The sequence below is a fragment of the Melozone crissalis genome, unplaced genomic scaffold, assembly GCF_028551555.1.
Source record: "Melozone crissalis strain CALT ecotype California unplaced genomic scaffold, PUWL_Pcris_2 ptg000017l_1, whole genome shotgun sequence".
Lineage (NCBI taxonomy): Eukaryota > Metazoa > Chordata > Aves > Passeriformes > Passerellidae > Melozone > Melozone crissalis.
This window is the reverse complement of record NW_026535795.1, coordinates 12,558,765-12,578,239: the sequence shown is the minus strand read 5'-3', so window position 1 is coordinate 12,578,239 and position 19,475 is coordinate 12,558,765. Positions and strand designations below refer to the sequence as shown.

The 19,475-nt window shown below is 48.5% G+C and overlaps 1 protein-coding gene across 4 annotated transcripts in view; it reads right to left on the bottom strand.

Moving 5' to 3' along the window:
- CBFA2T2 (CBFA2/RUNX1 partner transcriptional co-repressor 2) overlaps positions 1–16,609 on the bottom strand; it is a 59,393-nt gene extending 42,784 nt beyond the window's left edge. For all 4 annotated transcript variants that reach the window (XM_054274741.1, XM_054274743.1, XM_054274742.1 and 1 more), the window contains exon 1: positions 16,547–16,609. In XM_054274741.1, the coding sequence (XP_054130716.1) occupies positions 16,547–16,574 (28 nt within the window). In that variant the 5' untranslated portion in view covers positions 16,575–16,609. The remainder of the gene's footprint in view (positions 1–16,546) is intronic.
- Positions 16,610–19,475: the final 2,866 nt, after the last annotated feature.

Below are 19,475 nucleotides of genomic sequence, written 5' to 3'. Positions count from 1 at the left end.
CTGCTCCTTTCCCAGTGCTTCAGAGGAGGAAAGTGGCACCTCCCCACCATACAGCCACTCAAGGACGGTTCTTTTCTCATTAATTAGTTGTCACTAACCTGATAACCTTCATTAAGAATATTCCAATTCCCATCTCCCTTTAAAAATAAAATAAATCCCAAGTTGTTTTGTTCATTACACCCAGCAAAACCACCAGCTTTTCCCATAGCATCCCAGTTTAGCACCGAGCTGGGTTCCCTTCCTTCCAGCCTCAACCAATCACAAAAACCACATTTCAAACATGGATTTTTGCTAGTTTTTTTCCTCCATTTACTTTCCCCCTATTTTTCTTTGCCAGCTCCCTTCTCCCGCTTCCCGCTGACCCTTTAGACCTAACAAACGCTGCCTTTGGGGGGGAGCAAAAAGAAGAAAGAGCCCAGCGCAGCCCTTTGCGCCTGGCCCGGCATTCCAGCGCCGCGCTGCCGGCTCCACAAAGTCTGATTTAGGAGCACTGCTGGGAGCTATTAGTTTACGAAAGGCCCAGCACGCCCACCCAGGCTCAGGGGCGGCGAGAGGCTCCCCTTTCACCGCTGCCATGTGCCTCCCAGCCCGGCTGGAGCGCTCGGCAGGGCACGGAGCCAAGGCAGGGCCAAGGCAGGGCCAGCCCGGCCGGCGGGTGGGAGCGCAGGGACAGGGCCGGACATCGGCCACAGCACAGAGATTCATTCATGGGATGCTTATTGAGAGTCCAGCCTCCATCCAGGCTCTCCTTTTATCACAATAATGAGGTTGGAAGAGAGCTCTAAGATCATCGAGTCCAACCTTTGCCCTATGTCGTGGTTTCAGACCGTGACACCCTAACAGCTCACCCAGACCATAGCACCAAGTGCCATGGCCAGTCTTTGTTTAAACACATCCACAGATGCTGATTCCATCACCTCCCTGGGAAGTTCACTCCAGTATTTATTATTCTTTCATTTTATTATTCTTTTTTTATTCCTAATATCCAACCTACACCTTCCGTGCTGTAGCTTGAGACTGTGTCCTCTTGTTCTGTCAGTGCTGCCTGGTGGAAGAGACCGACCCCACCTGTCTGCAGCCTCCCTTCAGGAAGGTGTAGAGAGCAATGAGGTCACCTCTGAGCCTCCTCTTCTCCAGGCTAAACAGCCCCAGTTCATTCAAATGTTCCTCACAGGGTTTCTGATCCCAGCCCCTCACCAGCCTCGTTGCCCTCAAGCATCTCAACACCCTTCCCAAACTGAGGGGCCAGAGCTGGACACAGCACTCAAGATGGGGTCTCACCAGTGCTGAGTACAGAGGTAGAATGACCTCCCTGCTCCTGCTGGCCACACAAAATCAGAGCCGGGTAATCAGAAGTGGAATCAATCTTCAAAACCACCTTACCCCACCCTTCCCTCCTTCTCAAGGGGGAAGCTTCTGAAAATACTCATCCCTGTACCCTCCCAGCACCAAAACGTGGCCATGCAAACCCAATCCACCAGGAGGGCAAGGACGTCGCTGTTCCTCCTCTCTCCACATCCCAGGCTGTTGTGGGCAGGGCAACATCTTTGTTTCTGGGAGATCACACTGTGCTGTCCACACTCAAAAGCACTGCCAGACCCATCTGAGGGTAGGGATCACAGAACCCCAGAATCATGAGGTTGGAAGAGACCTCTAAGATCATGGAGTCCAACCTGCGCCCTAACACCTCACTTAGACTATAGCACCAAGTGCCATGGCCACTCTTTGTTTAAACACATCCAGAGATGGCAATTCTACCATCTCACTGGGAAGAGCAGTCCAGTATTTATTATTCTTTCAGTAAAAAAATTCTTCCTAATATCCAACCTGCTTCCCTGCTGTAGCTTGTGACTCTGTCCTCTGGTTCTCTCAGTGCTGCCCAGTGGAAGAGACCAACCCCACCTGTCTAAAACCTCCCTTCAGGAGGTTGCACCTGCCTGGTGCTCCTTATTGCTGTGTCCTGTAACCACTTCCTCCTTTTTGTATCCTTTTTGTTTCCACTACTATGGTTTTAATCTCTTTTTTTGCCGTATTTTTTGTGAAAAATGCATGTATTTTATGATTGGTTTTTTTGCAAATATTAAGATGAATATTATATGTGTTGTGTTAGAAAATTATGCTGTATTAATTCTCTTAAGTAGTGTGTTAAATATAGTTTTAGGTTATAAAAAATGTTAAAATAAAAACAATGCTATGTAGGATACTTTTTTAAAAGAAAGGACTCGCACCAAGATAGCAGCCACAGGACACCTAAATTTTTCAGAGAAAGAGAATCTCCATTATCAGGAGAAACGAACTTCTTCCCACCTCAAAGGCACTGTCAGGATTCAGAGGAAGAAGCTGACACTGCCCAGACAGAATCCTGTGTTTGAATGGAATTTATGCATCATGTGTGAGGTGTATGAATATGCAATAGGCTGTTGTTTTTAAGGGTTAATCCTTTGTTAATGTGGGTCCTTTTTCGGGCTCCTGCTGCCCAGAAAAGGTACCCGGACTGCCCATAACTCTTTGTCTCTATTGTCTCCTATTGTCCTAATTCAAATAGCCCAAATTATTGTTACTCTAATTGTATTACTATTTTTATAACCATTTTATTACTATTAAACTTTTAAAAATTTTAAAAACAAGTGATTGGTGTTTTTCACATTTTTGATTCCCTTCTCCACTGTCTCCTTCCACCATCTCCAGGCTCCTCATCTGCCTCAGCAGCCCCAACAGCTGATCCTGAAAATCATCACTGTCATCCCAACCATTGGAATCTGCTGAGCAAGTTCAGCCACTGCCTAGGTGTGTGCTACCTGACCCTGTTACCCTCCCAGAATTAAAGCATCCATCAGCCTCCCAAAAATGTGAGCCATGGGGAATTTAATGGCTGGCCAGATTATTATCCCAAAATGTCTGGTGTGGATGTAAGACAGAGTTAACTCCCCAAAACTGAAGATCAGCTCAGTGGTGGGAGAGGCAGTGAGAAAGGAAAGGGGAAAACAAGCAAATGAAGCATCATTTTGGAGTCATCAGGGTTTTGACATTCTCCAACTGGCTTCTATTAGCATTGCATCTGTTTGGGTGCCTGAAGGAGAAAAAAAATCAAAGGCAAGACTCATTTCCAGAGGTATAGAGCACTCAGCAGGTTCTCTGTGCTCTGCAGTGTTTGGATGCAGCTCAAGGAGGACCAGGCACAGTGAACAAGGACCTGAAATTTTATTACCTTCCCCTCCTGCCGGAAGCAGAGCCTATTTGCAGATTTACAGCTCGTGTCAACAGGAAGTTCTTGTTTACAAGTTTCCTGGAAAAAAAGCCAGCATTCCTGTCCTCCACCACAGCCTGGTGGGAATGCTGCCTCGTGGGGGAGAGCTCAGATGGGTATGGGAGACAGGAATTGAGTTTTGGCCATGTAAAACATACAGACAGATAAAGCAATGAAAAAAAGAAAAAAAAAAAATTGAAGACCAGAAGGAGAACAGTAATTCAGCAATTTGGTGGAAAATGCACGGCAAGACAGCACAGCCGCGTCTGGAAAAATACTTTTGTAGCATCTGGGATTCACACTTCAAAGAAGCAGAAGAATTTTAAGAGGATGAAAAGCCATATTCAGGCTAACATGCATTTTTCTCTTCTGGCCCAACTCTTCTGTCATTCCCATTACACTGTTCCTCCAGGAGTCACAGCCAAGCTCAGCTGGTCACACTGGGGTGGGCCCTCCTCTCCCAGTGAAGGCATTAATGGGACCACAGTGTGTCTGGGGGTGCTGCTGGATCCACCAGGATCCATCCATCCCCAAACTCTGCCCCAGATGGAGTTGAGGACATTGTTTATTGCCTTCACAAACTGGAGCCCTGGATATGAAACCTGGATTTAAAATCTTCCCCTTTCATATGGTTATTAAAAAAAAAAAAACCAACACCAAAAACCAAAACTGAAACCAAACAAAAAAAACCCCAATATTTGTTCCAAAATTACACAAAACAAGAGGACATGAGGACAGCCAAAGGTCAAGCAGTCAGAGCTCTACCAGGATGCCAAAGACCCAAATATTTATTTAGGCCATGCTGTACAGTTTGCAAAGACAGCTATGGAGTGCTCAGGGTGGTATCTGATCTCCTGAGAGAGAACACATTGCTCCCAAGGAAGGTTTCTGTCTCGACAGATGGACATTTTCCAACAGAAGGATGACTCAATCCCAAGATCCCTCTGACACAAACTCATGCAGCAACACACAACAGGTACAGAAAACCAAGCCTCAAAAAGCCACACTCAGCTCCTCCCTAGACAAAGGGCTGGAGAAAACCAAGCTGACAAAGCACTCAACCCACCCAGCCTTACCAACTTCCAGCATTTAACATGCAGAAGGCTTGAAAGAACTGAGCTGAAGAGGAAACTCAGAGCTGGTGCAGGCATCAGGTCCTTCCAACGCCACCACAAGTGTGCCCAGCATAGATTTAAGCTGACCCTCCTCATCCAGAGCTGCACATCTCCACTCATTCCCTGCTATTTGAGCTCTTCTCACACCAACCAGCAGCACTAAGAACAAAATTCCCAGGAGAATCAGAGAGATAGGGAGGAGAGTATCATGCAAAGGTTCCAAAACTTATTTTTCCACCCTGAGTCCTTCTCAGGAAATCATTAGTGAGGAGCTGCCTGCCCTGGATGCCAGCATTTCACAGCCAGGTGCCACCAGCCCTGTGCAGGAGGATGGAAGCTCAAAGGGGGATTTTGCAATAGGCTGAGAGGAACATTTGCTGAAAGCATCCCATCAAAGCAGGCAGGTGTCCTCTACCCCACACCCTGGACATACTTGTTCAGACAACTTCAAGAGCCAGAAGAACCTAAACACCTGTAGGGTGAAGTTAATTTCCATGCACAGAGAGGGACAAAACAAGAAAATCATTACCTTCAATCCAAGCCTCAGGTTTACTAAACTTGAAACTTCAAAAGTCATCAAAAATCATCATTTTCTACACCATGAGTTACATTTAAAAAAAACTCAAAAACCTCAGGGAGAAGAGTAAGAAAGAGACAACTTTAAGAAAACCAATAAAAACGTGGAGCAGGAGATAAAAAAGAGGGATTCATCAGCAAAGCTCCTCTAAAGTGGGGCTGGAGTTGATATCAGAGGCAGTTAAACTGCAGCATTCTGGGAAGAGTTAATTTGATTTGGCTGTGACTACTGGGGGGAGAAAAAACACCCAACAAAACTAAAGCAGCTCAAGCACATGTACTTCCTCTTGATTTGATTAATGCTACCCAGGGCTGTGGCCAAGGTGAGGCTGAGTTTATTGCCCTGAGCCTGCTCTGCCCAGGTGAGGCAGCCCCTCCCAGGGCTGCTCTGAACTTCTCCCAGCTGTGTTTTCCCCATGCCCCAAACGGCTCCACCTGGGGCTGCAGATGGAGCAGCTGCAGCTGAAGGCAAACACCTGGTGAGCCACAGCCCTGCGCTGCTTGCAGGGGGAGATCACAGTTACAGCAGCTCCTGCCCTGCTTAAGGCCTTATCAGGGTTTTAAGTGCTGTGTTTGTGGTTAATAATCTGCTCCCTTTGAGCCCAGGGGGCCTGAAAAGCTCAGCTGGGCAGCTTTGCACTGACCAGCCACCACAAACCTCCTGAAGGTGTGGAAAGGAGGGATAAATCCTACTCAGAGTACAACACCACTGGTACTCCACTGACTGTACCTCACACAGCAGCTTTGGGCTGCACCAACCCAGCCACTGCAGGTGTGTCCAGGTCCCTGAGGGGCTCCAGGCTGGCAGGAGGCTCCCCTGGGACACAGCAAGGAAAACTCTTGTCCTGTTCACTGCTGATGTCTGACTAGTGAATACTGGAAATTCACCTCTCCAGAAAAACATTTGACAAATTCTCATCCTGTAGGGAATGTCATGATGAGCAGAGCAAGAGAAATACCAGGGCTGGTTTTTAAGGGATTTTTACAGCAGTCACATCAAGTAACACCCCTCTTCAAGTCAATACTGCACTCTGAGCAGCTTTTAGTCCAACAGTTCATTCCTCTTGGAGACTCTTTACAAATAAGCAGCAGCGTCATACAACTACCTGGTTAGCAGTGCTGCTTCAGCATTTCTTTGCACCATTTTCCTCCATTTCTTGCTCAGTGATGGCAATATTAATAATATTTATATTGAGAACAAAAATATTAATAATATTTCTATTAATAATATTTCTATTAATAATATTTCTATTAAGAACACAAGGGTATATAACTACAAGATTACAAACTGGAGAGGCAGACAGTGCATTTAAAAAAAACCCCAAACCCACTTCCCAACAAGATCCAGACATTTATGGTCACCAAAGAACCAGCAAAAGAAAAAACAAACAAAACTGTTTGTTTCCCAGCAGTAATTTTCAAGTGATCTGAGCTGAATTCAGTATTGTAGTCATACAGGAAAAAAAATCCATGAGAAATGCTCAAGGCAGGGGTTTGGAACAGGATGGTCCTTAAGGTTTCTTCCAACCCAACCATTCTGGGAGTCTATGTAATAAAATGTTGGGGGAAAAGGAGATAATTTAAGGGTTAAATTAAATCTTGCAAGGCCAAAGTGACAGGAATCAGTTCCAGAAACCTCCAGGATTTTAAAAACCTGATACAACTTTAACTTGTATCGACTGTAAAAGATCCTTGTGCAAATTAAAAGCTTTCCCTGCCTGTTTGTTTGGGCATATGGAAAAGCTGCAAATTCACTCCCTGAGGTTTGCACTGAGGAGGCTGCTAAATGCCAGGAGGAGTCTCAGGACTGGGATATTTGGATGCTAAGGAGTGCTGGAGGTGCAGCATTCTCCCACGTGTTCAGGAGTCAAGTCAAATCAAGCCAACATTTGTAAAAACCCCTCCTGGGCCCTGTTTCCAAACACCTGCATCCCTGGGCCCCCTGCTCTCCTGTTCCTCAGTGCATCTCACTATGAAAATGTAGAGTGCCTGCCTTCCTCACCCATGCAGAACAGCTAATCCCAGCAGGATAATCCTGCTTTAATGAGAAAACTATAGGACCTTTGACAAAGCATATAAATCTCATAAAAGCCCTACTACAACATTCCTCAGTCTCTGGGACTGGATGACATGTCTGAAATGAATTTTGCATGTGGCTGTCTCAAAGCTGTGCAAGGTAACACGTGGCAGGGAGAGCAAACTGCTCCCTCTTGCTTGCAAAGACACCATAAAATCCGTAACAGTGCTGCAGGCAAACTCCCCATGCCTCTGGACATGTGTGCCACTCCATCAACAAAACAGCTCACCCTTGCCTGCCACAGCAGCCAGAGGACACTGGCATCTCCCACTCCTTCTCTCCAGCTCACAGCACACTCCCCAAATGGAATGGCCATGATATAACTGACCTGCCCCAAGTCAGGGCTCCAAAGGTCCAGTAATTCCCTACAGCCCAACAGAGAGCTGGGAGATGGCAGGAACTCTGTGTCTTGGGCTGCAGAGCAGCTGTTGAGCTCCAAGACAAACCTCAGAGCCTCTGCCAAACTGGGAATCTGTGTCAGGTTTTGTATGACAAAAAAAAAAAGATTTGAGAACAATTCCTCATTACAACTTAGGTGTAGAAATGCACAGACACTTTTTTCTGACCTCACAAGACCTTGCTCCAGCTCCAGAGAAGAGCCCAATGAATTGACATTTCAACACTTTCTTTTCCCCTCAAGTACAAACACACAAGTGCTGAGAAAAAGCAGTGATGCTCTGACCTGACACGACCAGTCGTGCTGAGGGATAATTCCTGTGCTGTATCAGTGACTGGAATTACCAGGGCTTTGCCAACCATTCAATGAGATGGAAACTCGTGCTCCTACTGCCAGAATTTGTTTGTCAGGCCATAAACTATTTAGATGCCCTGAATATTTTGCTCCTGTGTTATAAAACAGGTGTGAAGAGGTGCATCTCCATCCACAGAGCAGCACAGCCTTTTGGACACATCTAAATTCCTGCTGTGCTGCATGTGCTTAGGGAGAGCTGTACCCTGGCTTGTCCTTCACCAAAAGAGGCCCTCAGAGCATGGATGGGGATGGGGTCACACCTGCCCAGAGCCCACCTGAAGCAGGACCAGCTCTGAGTGGTGCTGCCAGGTTCTCCAGAGCTTCCTGGGCCACCTCAGACCAGCAGGAGCAGCAGCAGGACAGTAAAAATGTAGTGGAAACTGAGGCAATCCTTACACATGCACAAGGGAAAAAAGGAGATTCTGTGCCAACAAAACTTGTTTGGTACCTGTGAGACTGAAGGCAAGAATTCCTGCATGGATCACATCCTGGTCTTTGGTGCTCTGCTGTCCTTGTGCCACCAGGAAAGTCCTCAGCACTGATGGAGGATCAAGATGTGGTAAACAATGTTCAGGAGCAGTGACTGAGCCTACAAGTGTTTTTTTCTGAGCATATTTTACCATAAAATCATAACAAATTTAATTCCATTAGTTTTATCTCAAACTCAGCTTTTTTAATTAGAGGTACAGGGCTCGAGGGAAACTGCTGTAATTATTAAATGGGAAATAAAATCTGATGAACACAGTAACTGCAGTGATTGAAAACTTAAATAAAACTGGTAGAGGACTAATCAAGAAATATCTAAAAATCACCTGCTCAACAGTTTGTGTGCTCTAATAGTTATTTACCTATTCACATGCACAAAGAGGCTTTATTCTCCCTCTTGCTAAAATCAATACCACAAAAGAAAAAAAAGACAAATATTCAAATATTCAAATATTCAAGATGAAAACAGACAAGCACCTGGGAATGTTTTTGGAGTACTGCAGTGGAGTACTCAGAAGATTCTATCAAATTAACTTCTGGGTGCTCAGCATGCCTAGATAAAGAGGGAAAACCAAGCTTTCATGGAAAAAAATCATCCCCTGGGGAGATAAAAGGACACCACCAGTGTTTGTGGAATGTGGAAACTCAGGTGGGCCAAGGGCAGTGATGTGAAGTCAGGTGTCCCGCAGCAGAGGGGTGAATAAACCCCAGTAAATGGATGCAGGTGATCCACTCACAGTTCCAGTGTGAGCAGATCTGCAGTCACTGACAGGGGAGCCACAAGAACAAGGCACTGGCACTCCACAGGGCAGGAGCTGTGGCACACAGGCAGTGCCTCTCTGCAGAACATTCCTGAGGACACACACACTTCCCCAGCACCATAAAGTACAGTGTGTCCCATTACTCACCACGGAAGGTGATCCATCAGCATCTGTAGTGTGAACAGGGAGGCAAACAGCAGAAGGAAAGCAAAGTGCTAGAAAGAATTCCTGGCTAGAATTTGCTGCTTTAAATCTTCCCATGAACGCGGGCTGCGAGCTGCAGAACGCCACACTCGCACCGGGAAAGCAAAATGGGTACAAGGCTCCCATCCAAGTCGGGTTTAATGGCAGAGAAGATAGATCTGCTCTTTGAGAAAAATCCCAATTGTTGATTTCTATTTTGTCTGGCGGTGCAGTACAGTATTCCTCCCTCCTTCCTGCCAAAAGTGGTGGAAGTACGATGTGCTTTAAAGTAATTACAGCAGCTCAGCTCAGAAGTGGCTGCATTTCAAACGAGGCAGGAGATGCACAAGTGGGGAGTGGCTGCTCCCAGCTGAATGCTGAACCTGTATTCAGACCTGGGGATGAAAAGGTTCTCTCCAAAACAAACCACGCCACATTTGCTTCTGATACCTGCCCAATTTGTCCCCTTCTGGTCTGCCTTATCCTGCTGCACCTCCGTGGGTGGCTGGAAAACCCAGGGCAGCATGGCTCAACATGGCACCTGTGGGCAGGACACGCCTTCCTACAGGGATTCAGCTAGATCCAAATTTTTTTCAACTGGTCTCTCTCTGACTCTTCAGCAAAACTTGCAAACATTTGGCTGTGCCAACCCTGCACCCCTCTAAACGCTGCAGTATTGGAAGTGTGCAGTATTTTCATTATTGGTGGAACAGCCATAATTATCCAAATAAAACTATTACTATATGGGCCTTTGATCATAAATAGAACTTAATGGATTTTATTACATCCCAGGAAGCGAGAGCTACAGAAAGAAAAGTATTGCTAAATGTGCTTTGCTACTACCTATCAATTTCTCCTAAACACTGAGCACTTAAGAAATACCCAAAGAAACACAGTGCTCCTACTGCATAACCATTGCAAGTTCCCCTCTGAGCTCTTCCCCTTTAGCCAGCTCGCAGGGGACGTTTCAGCAGCTGAAAATTAAAGGGTCACAATATTGAGCCTTCAGGTATCAAGTTCACAATGGAAATAGCAGCTGACACAGAAAGGGCTCTGCTGAGCACGGCGGTGATAATTCTGTTGCCTCGGAGCTGGAAGCAGCTCACTTACACAAAGTTTGTTATTTAACTCAGCGAGGAACGAAATAAAATGCCACAGCCATGGATTTATTCCTTACACAGCCTCTTTCAAGTCATACTCCACACCAGAGACGTGCTAGCAGTGAGTCCTTAACTGTGGCTGCTGTATCCTCTCAAATCCAAATAATTCCCTGTCAAGTGCCGGGGAAGGCAGTGACGGCCTCAGCAAGGGCTGCTTGTCCTGCAAACTCTCCTGCTGGAGCCCATCTTCCAGAGAACTTCAAAGGAGCCAAACACCACCAGATGCCATGGGTCTGTGAGCAAGTGACAACAAATCCAGGATGTCCGACAGCCACCATGGAGAAGGGCAGGAACAAGGAGGGCGTCAGTGGGGCAGCCAGACATGCCAGCTTCCCACTTGCCCTGCTGACACAACGCAGGAAAAGCCATCCTGCCACCCCCGGGGACTCCCCACCTGGCCCCGCTCCGCGGTGACAGCCCAGGCCTGCTGCTATCTCCCAAACAGATGCATTTATTCTCCTGAGAGCCTCCCACGTCTTATCTAGCTGGCAGTTTCCAAACGTCGAGCGCCAAGTCCAGCTAAAACCACTTTAAGCTCTTTCAGGCAACAATTCCTGAAAGCGTTTTGGCAGGGGAGTGAGGGAGGCGGGGTCCCCCTGCGCTGTCCTGCCGGGATGGGCACAGAAAGCAACCCCTGCACCCCACTCTGGAGATGCTGTAAACAGGAGCTGGCACAGGAATGGATGTATAGTTTACAGAGATGCCTTGCTTCGAGCAAATTTGCCTCTCAACACATGGCCAAACTCTCACGCAATAAATTAACTATTTGGCAGCCACCGAACCAGCGCTGGAGCCAAACCAATTAAGGTTTAATGTGATCCCAATTTCCTATTTCTGAGACGGGGGTCGGGGAGGCGGGGGAAGAAGGGGGAAGAGGAGGGAGGGAGAGCAAAGTAAATCCCCTCCTGGTTTATAAATCCTTGCCAATCATCTCAGATAAACCTGTCACCCACAGCTCTAAATCTGTATTTGCACTTGCGTGCTCCGAGGGACGCGGTGGGAAAAGGCGCGTCGGACGCAGCCAGCCTGACTCCCCACATGTGTTTCCCATACTTGGGAAATTCAATCATTTAAAAAATATTTACCAAGCTTTGTCTTTAATTAGAAAAACATGACGACGGATAAGGCGAGTTATTGTTTCTAAGCTAGAAATGTCAGAGATCCTCATGATGTCAGAGGATAAACCCCATCAGCGACCCACGGAGCCGCTGCCAGGGCTGCAAATGTTTCGAGGGATTTTTTTCATCTCCCCTCAAAGTTCAGCCCTTTCCAGTCACAATTCATCGGTGGCTTCTTGGACCCCAACAAAGCTAATCCTGAAGGAGGAGGAGGAGGAGATGGAGGGAAGGCTCCTGCAGCAGATCTGCCAGACGGGTGTTTTCATGCAAACGAGCTCGCACAAATGGGGGAGGAACAGAGGAACATTTGACTTCTTTGTGTTTTAACATCCTGGCTCTGCTACCTCCCCTGCACAACTACCTGCCCTCAACTTAGGTAAGCAAATTAATCATCTGCACCTGGAAATGCCGCAGGCTGAGCTGTCCCCATGCTCTGAAAAAGCGTTAAATTAACTTTCTGCTTAGCCAAGACACAGGGAGGTGCTTGCTCTGAGGAATACAGCCACAAAATTCTGCAGGCCACAATACCCACCTAAGAAAATGAAGCTGTCTGTGCCCCAAGCAGACAAGCAGGAGTTCTGCCTGCCCAGGAGCATGTGTGACCCTACAGCTGTACCCCACACTGCAGCCACTGCTCCACCTCTGCTTGATCCAACACCTGCAGCCAGATCCGGAGAGGCTCCGCGTGCACAGCTTAAAAGTAGAAAGCAAATATTTGGTTTTTACCAACAAACAAAAGATAGCCAGGATGCAATGAGCTGTCAGGCCCATTTGTGTGCTCACCACCGCTGTTAAGGCGACTGAAGAGTCTCTGCTGACCAGGTGGGGGGCAGGAAGGGTCCGTGGACTGGCTCCCCACCGCTGCCAGCCTGCTATGTGCCACCAGTGCCAGCAACTCGACCCAGCCCCCCCGACCCAGCCCACTCCCACACCCCCCAAACACATACAGCCTCCCTATTTTATATCTCCTTTAGGGCTTTATCCCTCTTTTCCTCCTCCTCCTGCTGCCTCCTGGCAGGAAAGGCGGGCTCAAGCACACACAAAGGCCAGGTGGGAGCGTGTCAGGTGACAGATTTGGAGAAACTTCCTGCTGCAGCAACCAGGTGCACTGCTAGGGAGGGAAAGCCAACTCCCAAGAGATCATGAGGATTAAAAAGTACAGACAAGCAGGGAGAAGCTGGTATTGATGCAAACAAACTGGTGTGTCTATCCAGTCCAATCTTACCGCAATAAGTCTGCAAGCACTCATGAAGTATTTGTCTGATTATTTTATATCCACAGGCAAAAAAAGGCTAATCCTGCATTTTCCTGCAATGAGAGAATTCTGTAATATTTTTCAAATATTTTTAGCGAGCTTTGAAGTGTCACCTATGGCCCCAAAGCCAAGCCAAGAGCATGCCACATATCTTGTGAAAACACCCTTGCAACCCAAGGCTGAGGGCTATGAGCAATGAAAACCTTAAATACCAACATAAATCTACACTGGAGAAAATCCCTGCCTGAACAGTCTGATCCTTTAAATTATCCCAAGTGTGCCAAGCATGTCATTGAGGAAAATGTGCAGAATTTGACCTCGAAGTCCGAGTGCCAGAAAAGTTGTTATCTGTAGAAGTTAGTACTGCTCTCTCATGAAATGGAGCAAAGAACATTTTAATTGACTTCCAAAGTCAGGCTTGATTAACCTGGAGTGCACAAATACGGCCAAAATTATGTCCAGGATACATCTGTAGCTGAATCAAACAAGGGTGTGCACACACTCAGGATGTGGCACAAAGAGATGGGAAGGTGACAGTGACACAGCAGAAGTTTTAAGCCCCAGACACTGGTGGGACAAATGCCCTCATGCAGGTGGTTTTCTGAAGAGTTCCAGGTAATTCGACAGCCTGGGTGGAAACCCTTCCCCTGGGACTTTTTACATCAGAGAGGGAGAGGTGGATTCACTTCTCACCTTTCTGGGTCTTACAGTCACCTCCTTCTTCTGAAGGGGAAGAGTTCACCTCTGATTGTTGCCAGCCAGGGGGAAACCTGAGCAGTTCCCCCTTCTCCAGTGGCTCATGGCAGCCTCTCGAGGTGCCTGTGACTCCTTGGCAGCTCAGGATGATGGAAAGCACTGCTCACTATTCCACTCCAGTCCTGCTTCCAACAGAGTCAACTCCACAAGCCCTTCCCCAAGTACAAACTCTTTTCAATCCTCAGAGCGCCAGCAAACCAAAAAACTTTTTCTTTTCTCTGACTGCTTTAAAACTTCAATTTATTTCATTCTCCTGAACAATGGCACAAAGGAAAATGAACACCTAAAGCTCTTCATTTTACAGCATATGAAAATCAAGACTAAGTCCCTGAATGATGCATTTCAATCTCTGGCCATTGGAAATATCCACGTAAGAAGAGCATATTCATGAGAGTCAGCATGTGCCTTAAATGAACAGGGAACATCCCAAAGTTTCAAAGCAGTCCCACATTTCTTCCTTCCTTCCCCACTGTTAGTTTCACACTGAGCACTGATCCATTTCTCTGTAACACACACCCAGAGAAATGAAGCAACCTCCTGACATTGCCAGCATCTGTAAAAATCAGAAATCGTTGGGCTATGCAGCTGATTAGATTTATAAAAATTATGAGTCTACAGCTGATTATTCACTTTTTTTATAAACCCCAACAGTGTTCTTGGGCTAGCACTGGGCCCAAGAACTGAGTGATGTCTCCTGCAAGTGTTTACACTGCTCAATAGCTGCACTAACAGGGCATCCTCACCTGATCTATCCACAAAGGTCCTGATAACTTCAGCACATATCTGTGTGCTTATCTTTATAACGCAGCTGCAGGGCTCACCAGGCTCATCCTTAGTATTCTCCAATGGATGCTGGGCACAAACACATTAAACTGAATAAAAAACTTCACTTCAGCTCCCACGGAGTCACTGCAAGCATTCCAGGTGCCCTCACCCTCTCCTGCCAGGGGCCTTGCTGTCCCTGTTGCCATAGGGTCAGTGATTGTTTGCTCAGTTCTGTCAGCAGGACCCAGATGAAAAGACCTAATCACAGAATAATAGACTGGTTTGGGCTGCAAAGAACCTGAAAGATCACTTTGTTCCACACCCTGCCATGGGCAGAGACTGCTTCCACTGTCCCAGGCTGCTCCCAGCCCTGTCCAGCCTGGCCTTGGGCACTGCCAGGGATCCAGGGGCAGCCACAGCTGCTCTGGGCACCCTGTGCCAGGGCTGCCCACCCTCACAGGGAGGAATTTCTTCCTAATTCCAAACATGCTTTAATATTGCAAAACTCAACAGCCACATACACATCTATACATTCCTGCCAGGATTCAATACAATATTCAAACAACTTGTCCCATGTTGCAGAAAGTGTCCCAGCTGAGAGGAACCGGTTTCAGGTACCCACTCTGAAGCTATGATGGAGGCACAAGATCCCTGTCTCCCTTAGCTTCAAATATTTTCAGCAGGATTTCAAAGGTCTGACTGTCGTCCCTGTGCTCAGTCTGAGGGAAGCAGGGGGGAATGTGACCAGTCCCTGCACACACCATGAGCACACACACACACTGGGTGGGATTTGTTTCATCCAGCTCCTCACTGCCAAAGCCTCAGCCAGGCTCTCCTGCACTCCCCTTGCAGTCAATGAAAAAGCCCAGGCACCTCCAGTGAGGAATTTGTCTCATTCAGAGAGAGGTGTCCAAGGCTGGAGAGATGAATCACCCTCAGCAGCGCCTGTTGTGACTGACTTCAAAGGGAGCTTGGGGAAAGATTAGGCACAGACTGTGGACAGCAGGGTTAAAGCACACGATCTCAGCCGAGCTCCTTCTGTGGGGCCTTTTCTTCAGAGCTGACAAGATGAAGGTCAGCAGCCAGGTGCCCGGGCTCTCCAAAGCCACGTGGACATGGACACGGCTGTGCCACCACGGCACTCTCCAGGCACCTGGGACACGGCTGGCTAAACTCCACACGCCTCCACAGACTCACATTTCCCGCTGCCTTAAGGGTAACAGCCTCACCCCATCATCTCCTCACATTCTGCCCTAAGCAGCACCATAAAGTACAAAACCAACTTCTGTCACTTGGTAATTCCTTCTCCATATTGGGAATGCAGCTTTCAGAGCGGTTTCCACATTAGCATCAGCATCTATCTTTACACTGCTTCCCTATGAGCAATCACACTTCATTTGAAGATTCCTGAATTTCCTGAGCTTTGGGGTGAGTTTTTAACTGCTTTTCTCCCTTTCCTGAGCAATGGCTCAGCCACAGAGTCACCCTGGGGCCGTGATCCAGCCCATGTGTGATGGCCATTGCACACACAGACATCCCGGTTCCATCCGCACCTCACTCCCCATCCAGCATGGCTCAATTTCCATCCCAATCGCGGACAAACCAGCACAGGCCACACAAACTCTCAGGAAGCTGAAACACCGTGAGAGGCACCACGTGCTCTCCTGCCCAAAGCTTTCAGAGGGCACAACACTTCTGGCAACAAACACGGGATTTTGGGGAAATTAACGCAAAGGGAGCTGAAGATACCCACCCTGCCAGCTGCACGGAGCTGCGAGAAGGATTTATGTGCACAGGGCTCGCACACGCGGGTGCCAGGTCGCTGTGTGCCCGCAGTTTGCAGCAGGGCAAACACTCGTGCCCTGGCTATTTCACCGTGGGTGTTTCCAAAAGTGTCCCAGACACCTCACGGAGGTGCTCCGGTGCTGGGCAGGCAATGCGGGCAGTGCCAGGGGGTGCAAAGCAAAGGCCACTTTGGCTGCAGCACCGCGGTCGGGCACTGCCGGCCCCAGCCCTGCCGAGGGGCTGCACCCCTTGTTCCGGAACCCCTCCTGGCTGGAAATCCCGCACAAACCCGGGCACTGCCGGGCTGGGATTGCGGCTGGGGGTCCCCAGGCCCACACTGCGGGGCAGCGAACCCGCACGCTGAGAAACACGCATTAATCAGAGGTGCAATTATGGACTATGATACAAAGCGCGGGTCCCCTTCCCCCGGCCCGCTCCGGGGGCTCGACCCCGCTCCCCCCGGCCCGGCCCGGCGCTGCCTCCCGCCCGGTGCCCCGCTCCCGGCTCTTACACTGGCAGCTTCCCGGGATCCCCACCATGGCCCGGATCCTCGGCGCCTCCTGCCCGGCCCGGCCCGGCCCTCGCCGTGACGAGAGCGGGGGCGCGGCTTCCCCCGGCCCGCCCCGAGCGGGCAGGAGGGGCCGAGCGGCGGGCAGGGGGCTCCGAGCCGGGCAGGAGGGGTTCCGAGTAGGGCAGAAGGGCTCTGAGGTGGGCAGGAGGAGCTGTGAGGAGGGCGAGAAGGGCCGAGCGGAGGGCATGGGGCTTTGCGGAGGGCAGGAGGGGCTCCGAGGAGGGCAGGGGGCTCTGAGAAGGGCAGGAGGGCTCTGAGGTGGGCACGGGGCTCTGCGGGGATTTGGGGTGAGATACAGCCGGGTTCTGGGGTGTAACCTTCACAGAGCCGACCGGCTGCATGCCACACCTCCCCGGAGCCCTCCGGCTCCTCTCAAGGTGTAACGATACTTGTACATAACTCCAGAGGTGTTACAATTCCTGTACACACGTCCCCAAAAGTGCAACAGTACCTGTACACCCACAAAAGGTGTTAAAATTTGTCTACACATGTCCCCAAAGGAGCTATACTACCTGCATGCCCCCAAAAGATAATAAAATTCCTATACATACATCCCCTAAGGTGCTACAGTACCTGTACACCCCCAAAAGATGTTAAAATTCCTGTATATACATCCCCAAAGGTGCTAAAATACCTCTACACCCCCAAAAGATGTTAAAATACCTGTACACACAATCCTCAAAGGTGCTACAATACCTGTGTATCCCCAAAAGATGTTAAAAGACCTGCACACGTAACCCCAAAGGTGCTACAATACCTCTACACCCCCAAAAGATGTTAAAATTTCTGTACACACATCTCCAAAGCTGTTACAATAACTGTACTCCCCCAAAAGCTGTTAAAATACCTGCACACATAACCCCAAAGGTGCTAAAATCCCTGTATATCCCCGAAAGATGTTAAAATACCTGTACACAAACCCCAAAGGTGCTACAATACCTCTACACCTTCAAAAGATGTTAAAATTTCTGTACACACATTTCCAAAGGTGCTACAATATCTGTAGACCCTCAAAAGATGTTAAAAGACCTTTACACACATCCCCAAACTGTTACAATACCTGTACACCCCCAAAAGATGTTAAAATGCCTGCACACACATCCCCAAAGGTGCTAAAATCCCTGCATGCCACCAAAAGATGCTAAAATACCTGCACACAACCCCCAAAGGTTTTACAATACCTGAGGACAGACAGGTTTGTCCCCAGCCCAGCCCCTCAGATGTGTTGTAGCCTGACAGCCCTGGCCAGGTAATAATTGGCATTGACTCCATGATTGCAGAAGGCTGATCAATCAATAATTGATTATACTATATTTATTGAGAAACCCATTGCCTCACAGACAGTCCAATACAGCTTTGACCTAGTTGGTCCCTGAAATCCAAACACCATCACCAGTGTTATTCTAATTTCTAATTAAGAAATCACCCTTTGGTAAACAAATCTCCATAACACATTCTACATGTTCACAACACCAGGTGCAGCAAGTGGAGATAAGAATTGTTTCTCATTCTTTTCTCTGATCTTCTCACAGCCTTCCCCAGGACAGTGCCTGGGAAAGTTGTGTGTCTGTGGCTCTCTGTGCAGAGAGCAGCTGCCACAAGGTGCTGTTACCAAAGGGGTTTTGCTCCCTCCTGGCACTTCCCATATTCCAAACCCAGCTCTAAACCACACCCACAGTGTGTCCCAGGGAGCTGTGAGATGGAAACACATACAAGCCAAAGCTTTCACTGTTTGGATGCCTCAAAACCTGGAAATGCCAGAGGCTGGGATCACAAGAGTTTCACTATTCAGAGACTCCTATTCAGGGTTTGTCAAGGCTGCAGCCTCACAGAATCCTGGAATATCCTGAGCTGGGAGGGATCCCCAGGATCAGCCAGGGCAGCCCCAGCCCTGCACAGACACCCCAACAGCCCCACCCTGGGCATCCCTGGCAGCTCCTGGAGCTCTGGCAGCCTCGGGGCCGTGCCCATTCCCTGGGGAGCCTGGGCAGTGCCAGCACCCTCTGGGGAAGAGCCTTTTCTTTATGCTGAAGTCCAATCAGCATCTGAAAATGAAGCACAGCTTTGCTCCCATCCTGGAGGGATTTGCCATTTTAGGTGTTCTCTGGGAAGCTGAAAATATGCCAGCTAGGTCAGGAATGCCCCAAAAAACTTGGGAGTAGGTGTAGGAGGAAAATATGTGCCTGCAAAATGGGTTATAGCTGAGGTTTCCCTTCCCAGCAATAATATATGTATGTGGTCCTGGAAGCAGGGCCAGGACCCAGTTTCCTTTAAGGCTCTTTATATCATCTGGTAACACACTGCTAGACAGATTTTCAGAATATCTGAAATGCAACAGAACAGAGTTATCTCTGACTACTGCCACAGACAATCTACTTGGAATTTGACATCCATTCCCCCTTCAGCTTTCAAATGTCCCTAATACAATTCCTTTCTCCATTTTCCAAATGGTCTTGAAGGCTGTTATCCCTAGGGAGATATCCTCACCAGTTACCAAGTCATGCTGGTACCAGTGTGGCTGTGGATGCCCAGCTTCAGCCTAGGAAGAGCTCACTGCAGTGAAAGAGAGCTCTTGGGATGTGGCAGAGATCCAGCCTGGCTGCCCTAGGGCACTGTCCATGCCCTCAAGTCACTGCCTGTTTAATCAAGGCATTGAGATCTGTGAGCTCTCCTCAGGGACTGTCGGAGCATCAGGGGGTGGGACGGTCAGGACAGACGGACACGAGAGATCTCTGCAGCCAGGGCTGGAACTTGGGGTTTATTGCAAAGGGCCTGGGGGCAGGGCCCTGCTGGGAGCTGCCAGACACAGCCCAGAGCAGAAAAGAGAAGTAAAGAGAGTGGGAAAGAGGATGAGAGAGAGCAAAAGAAT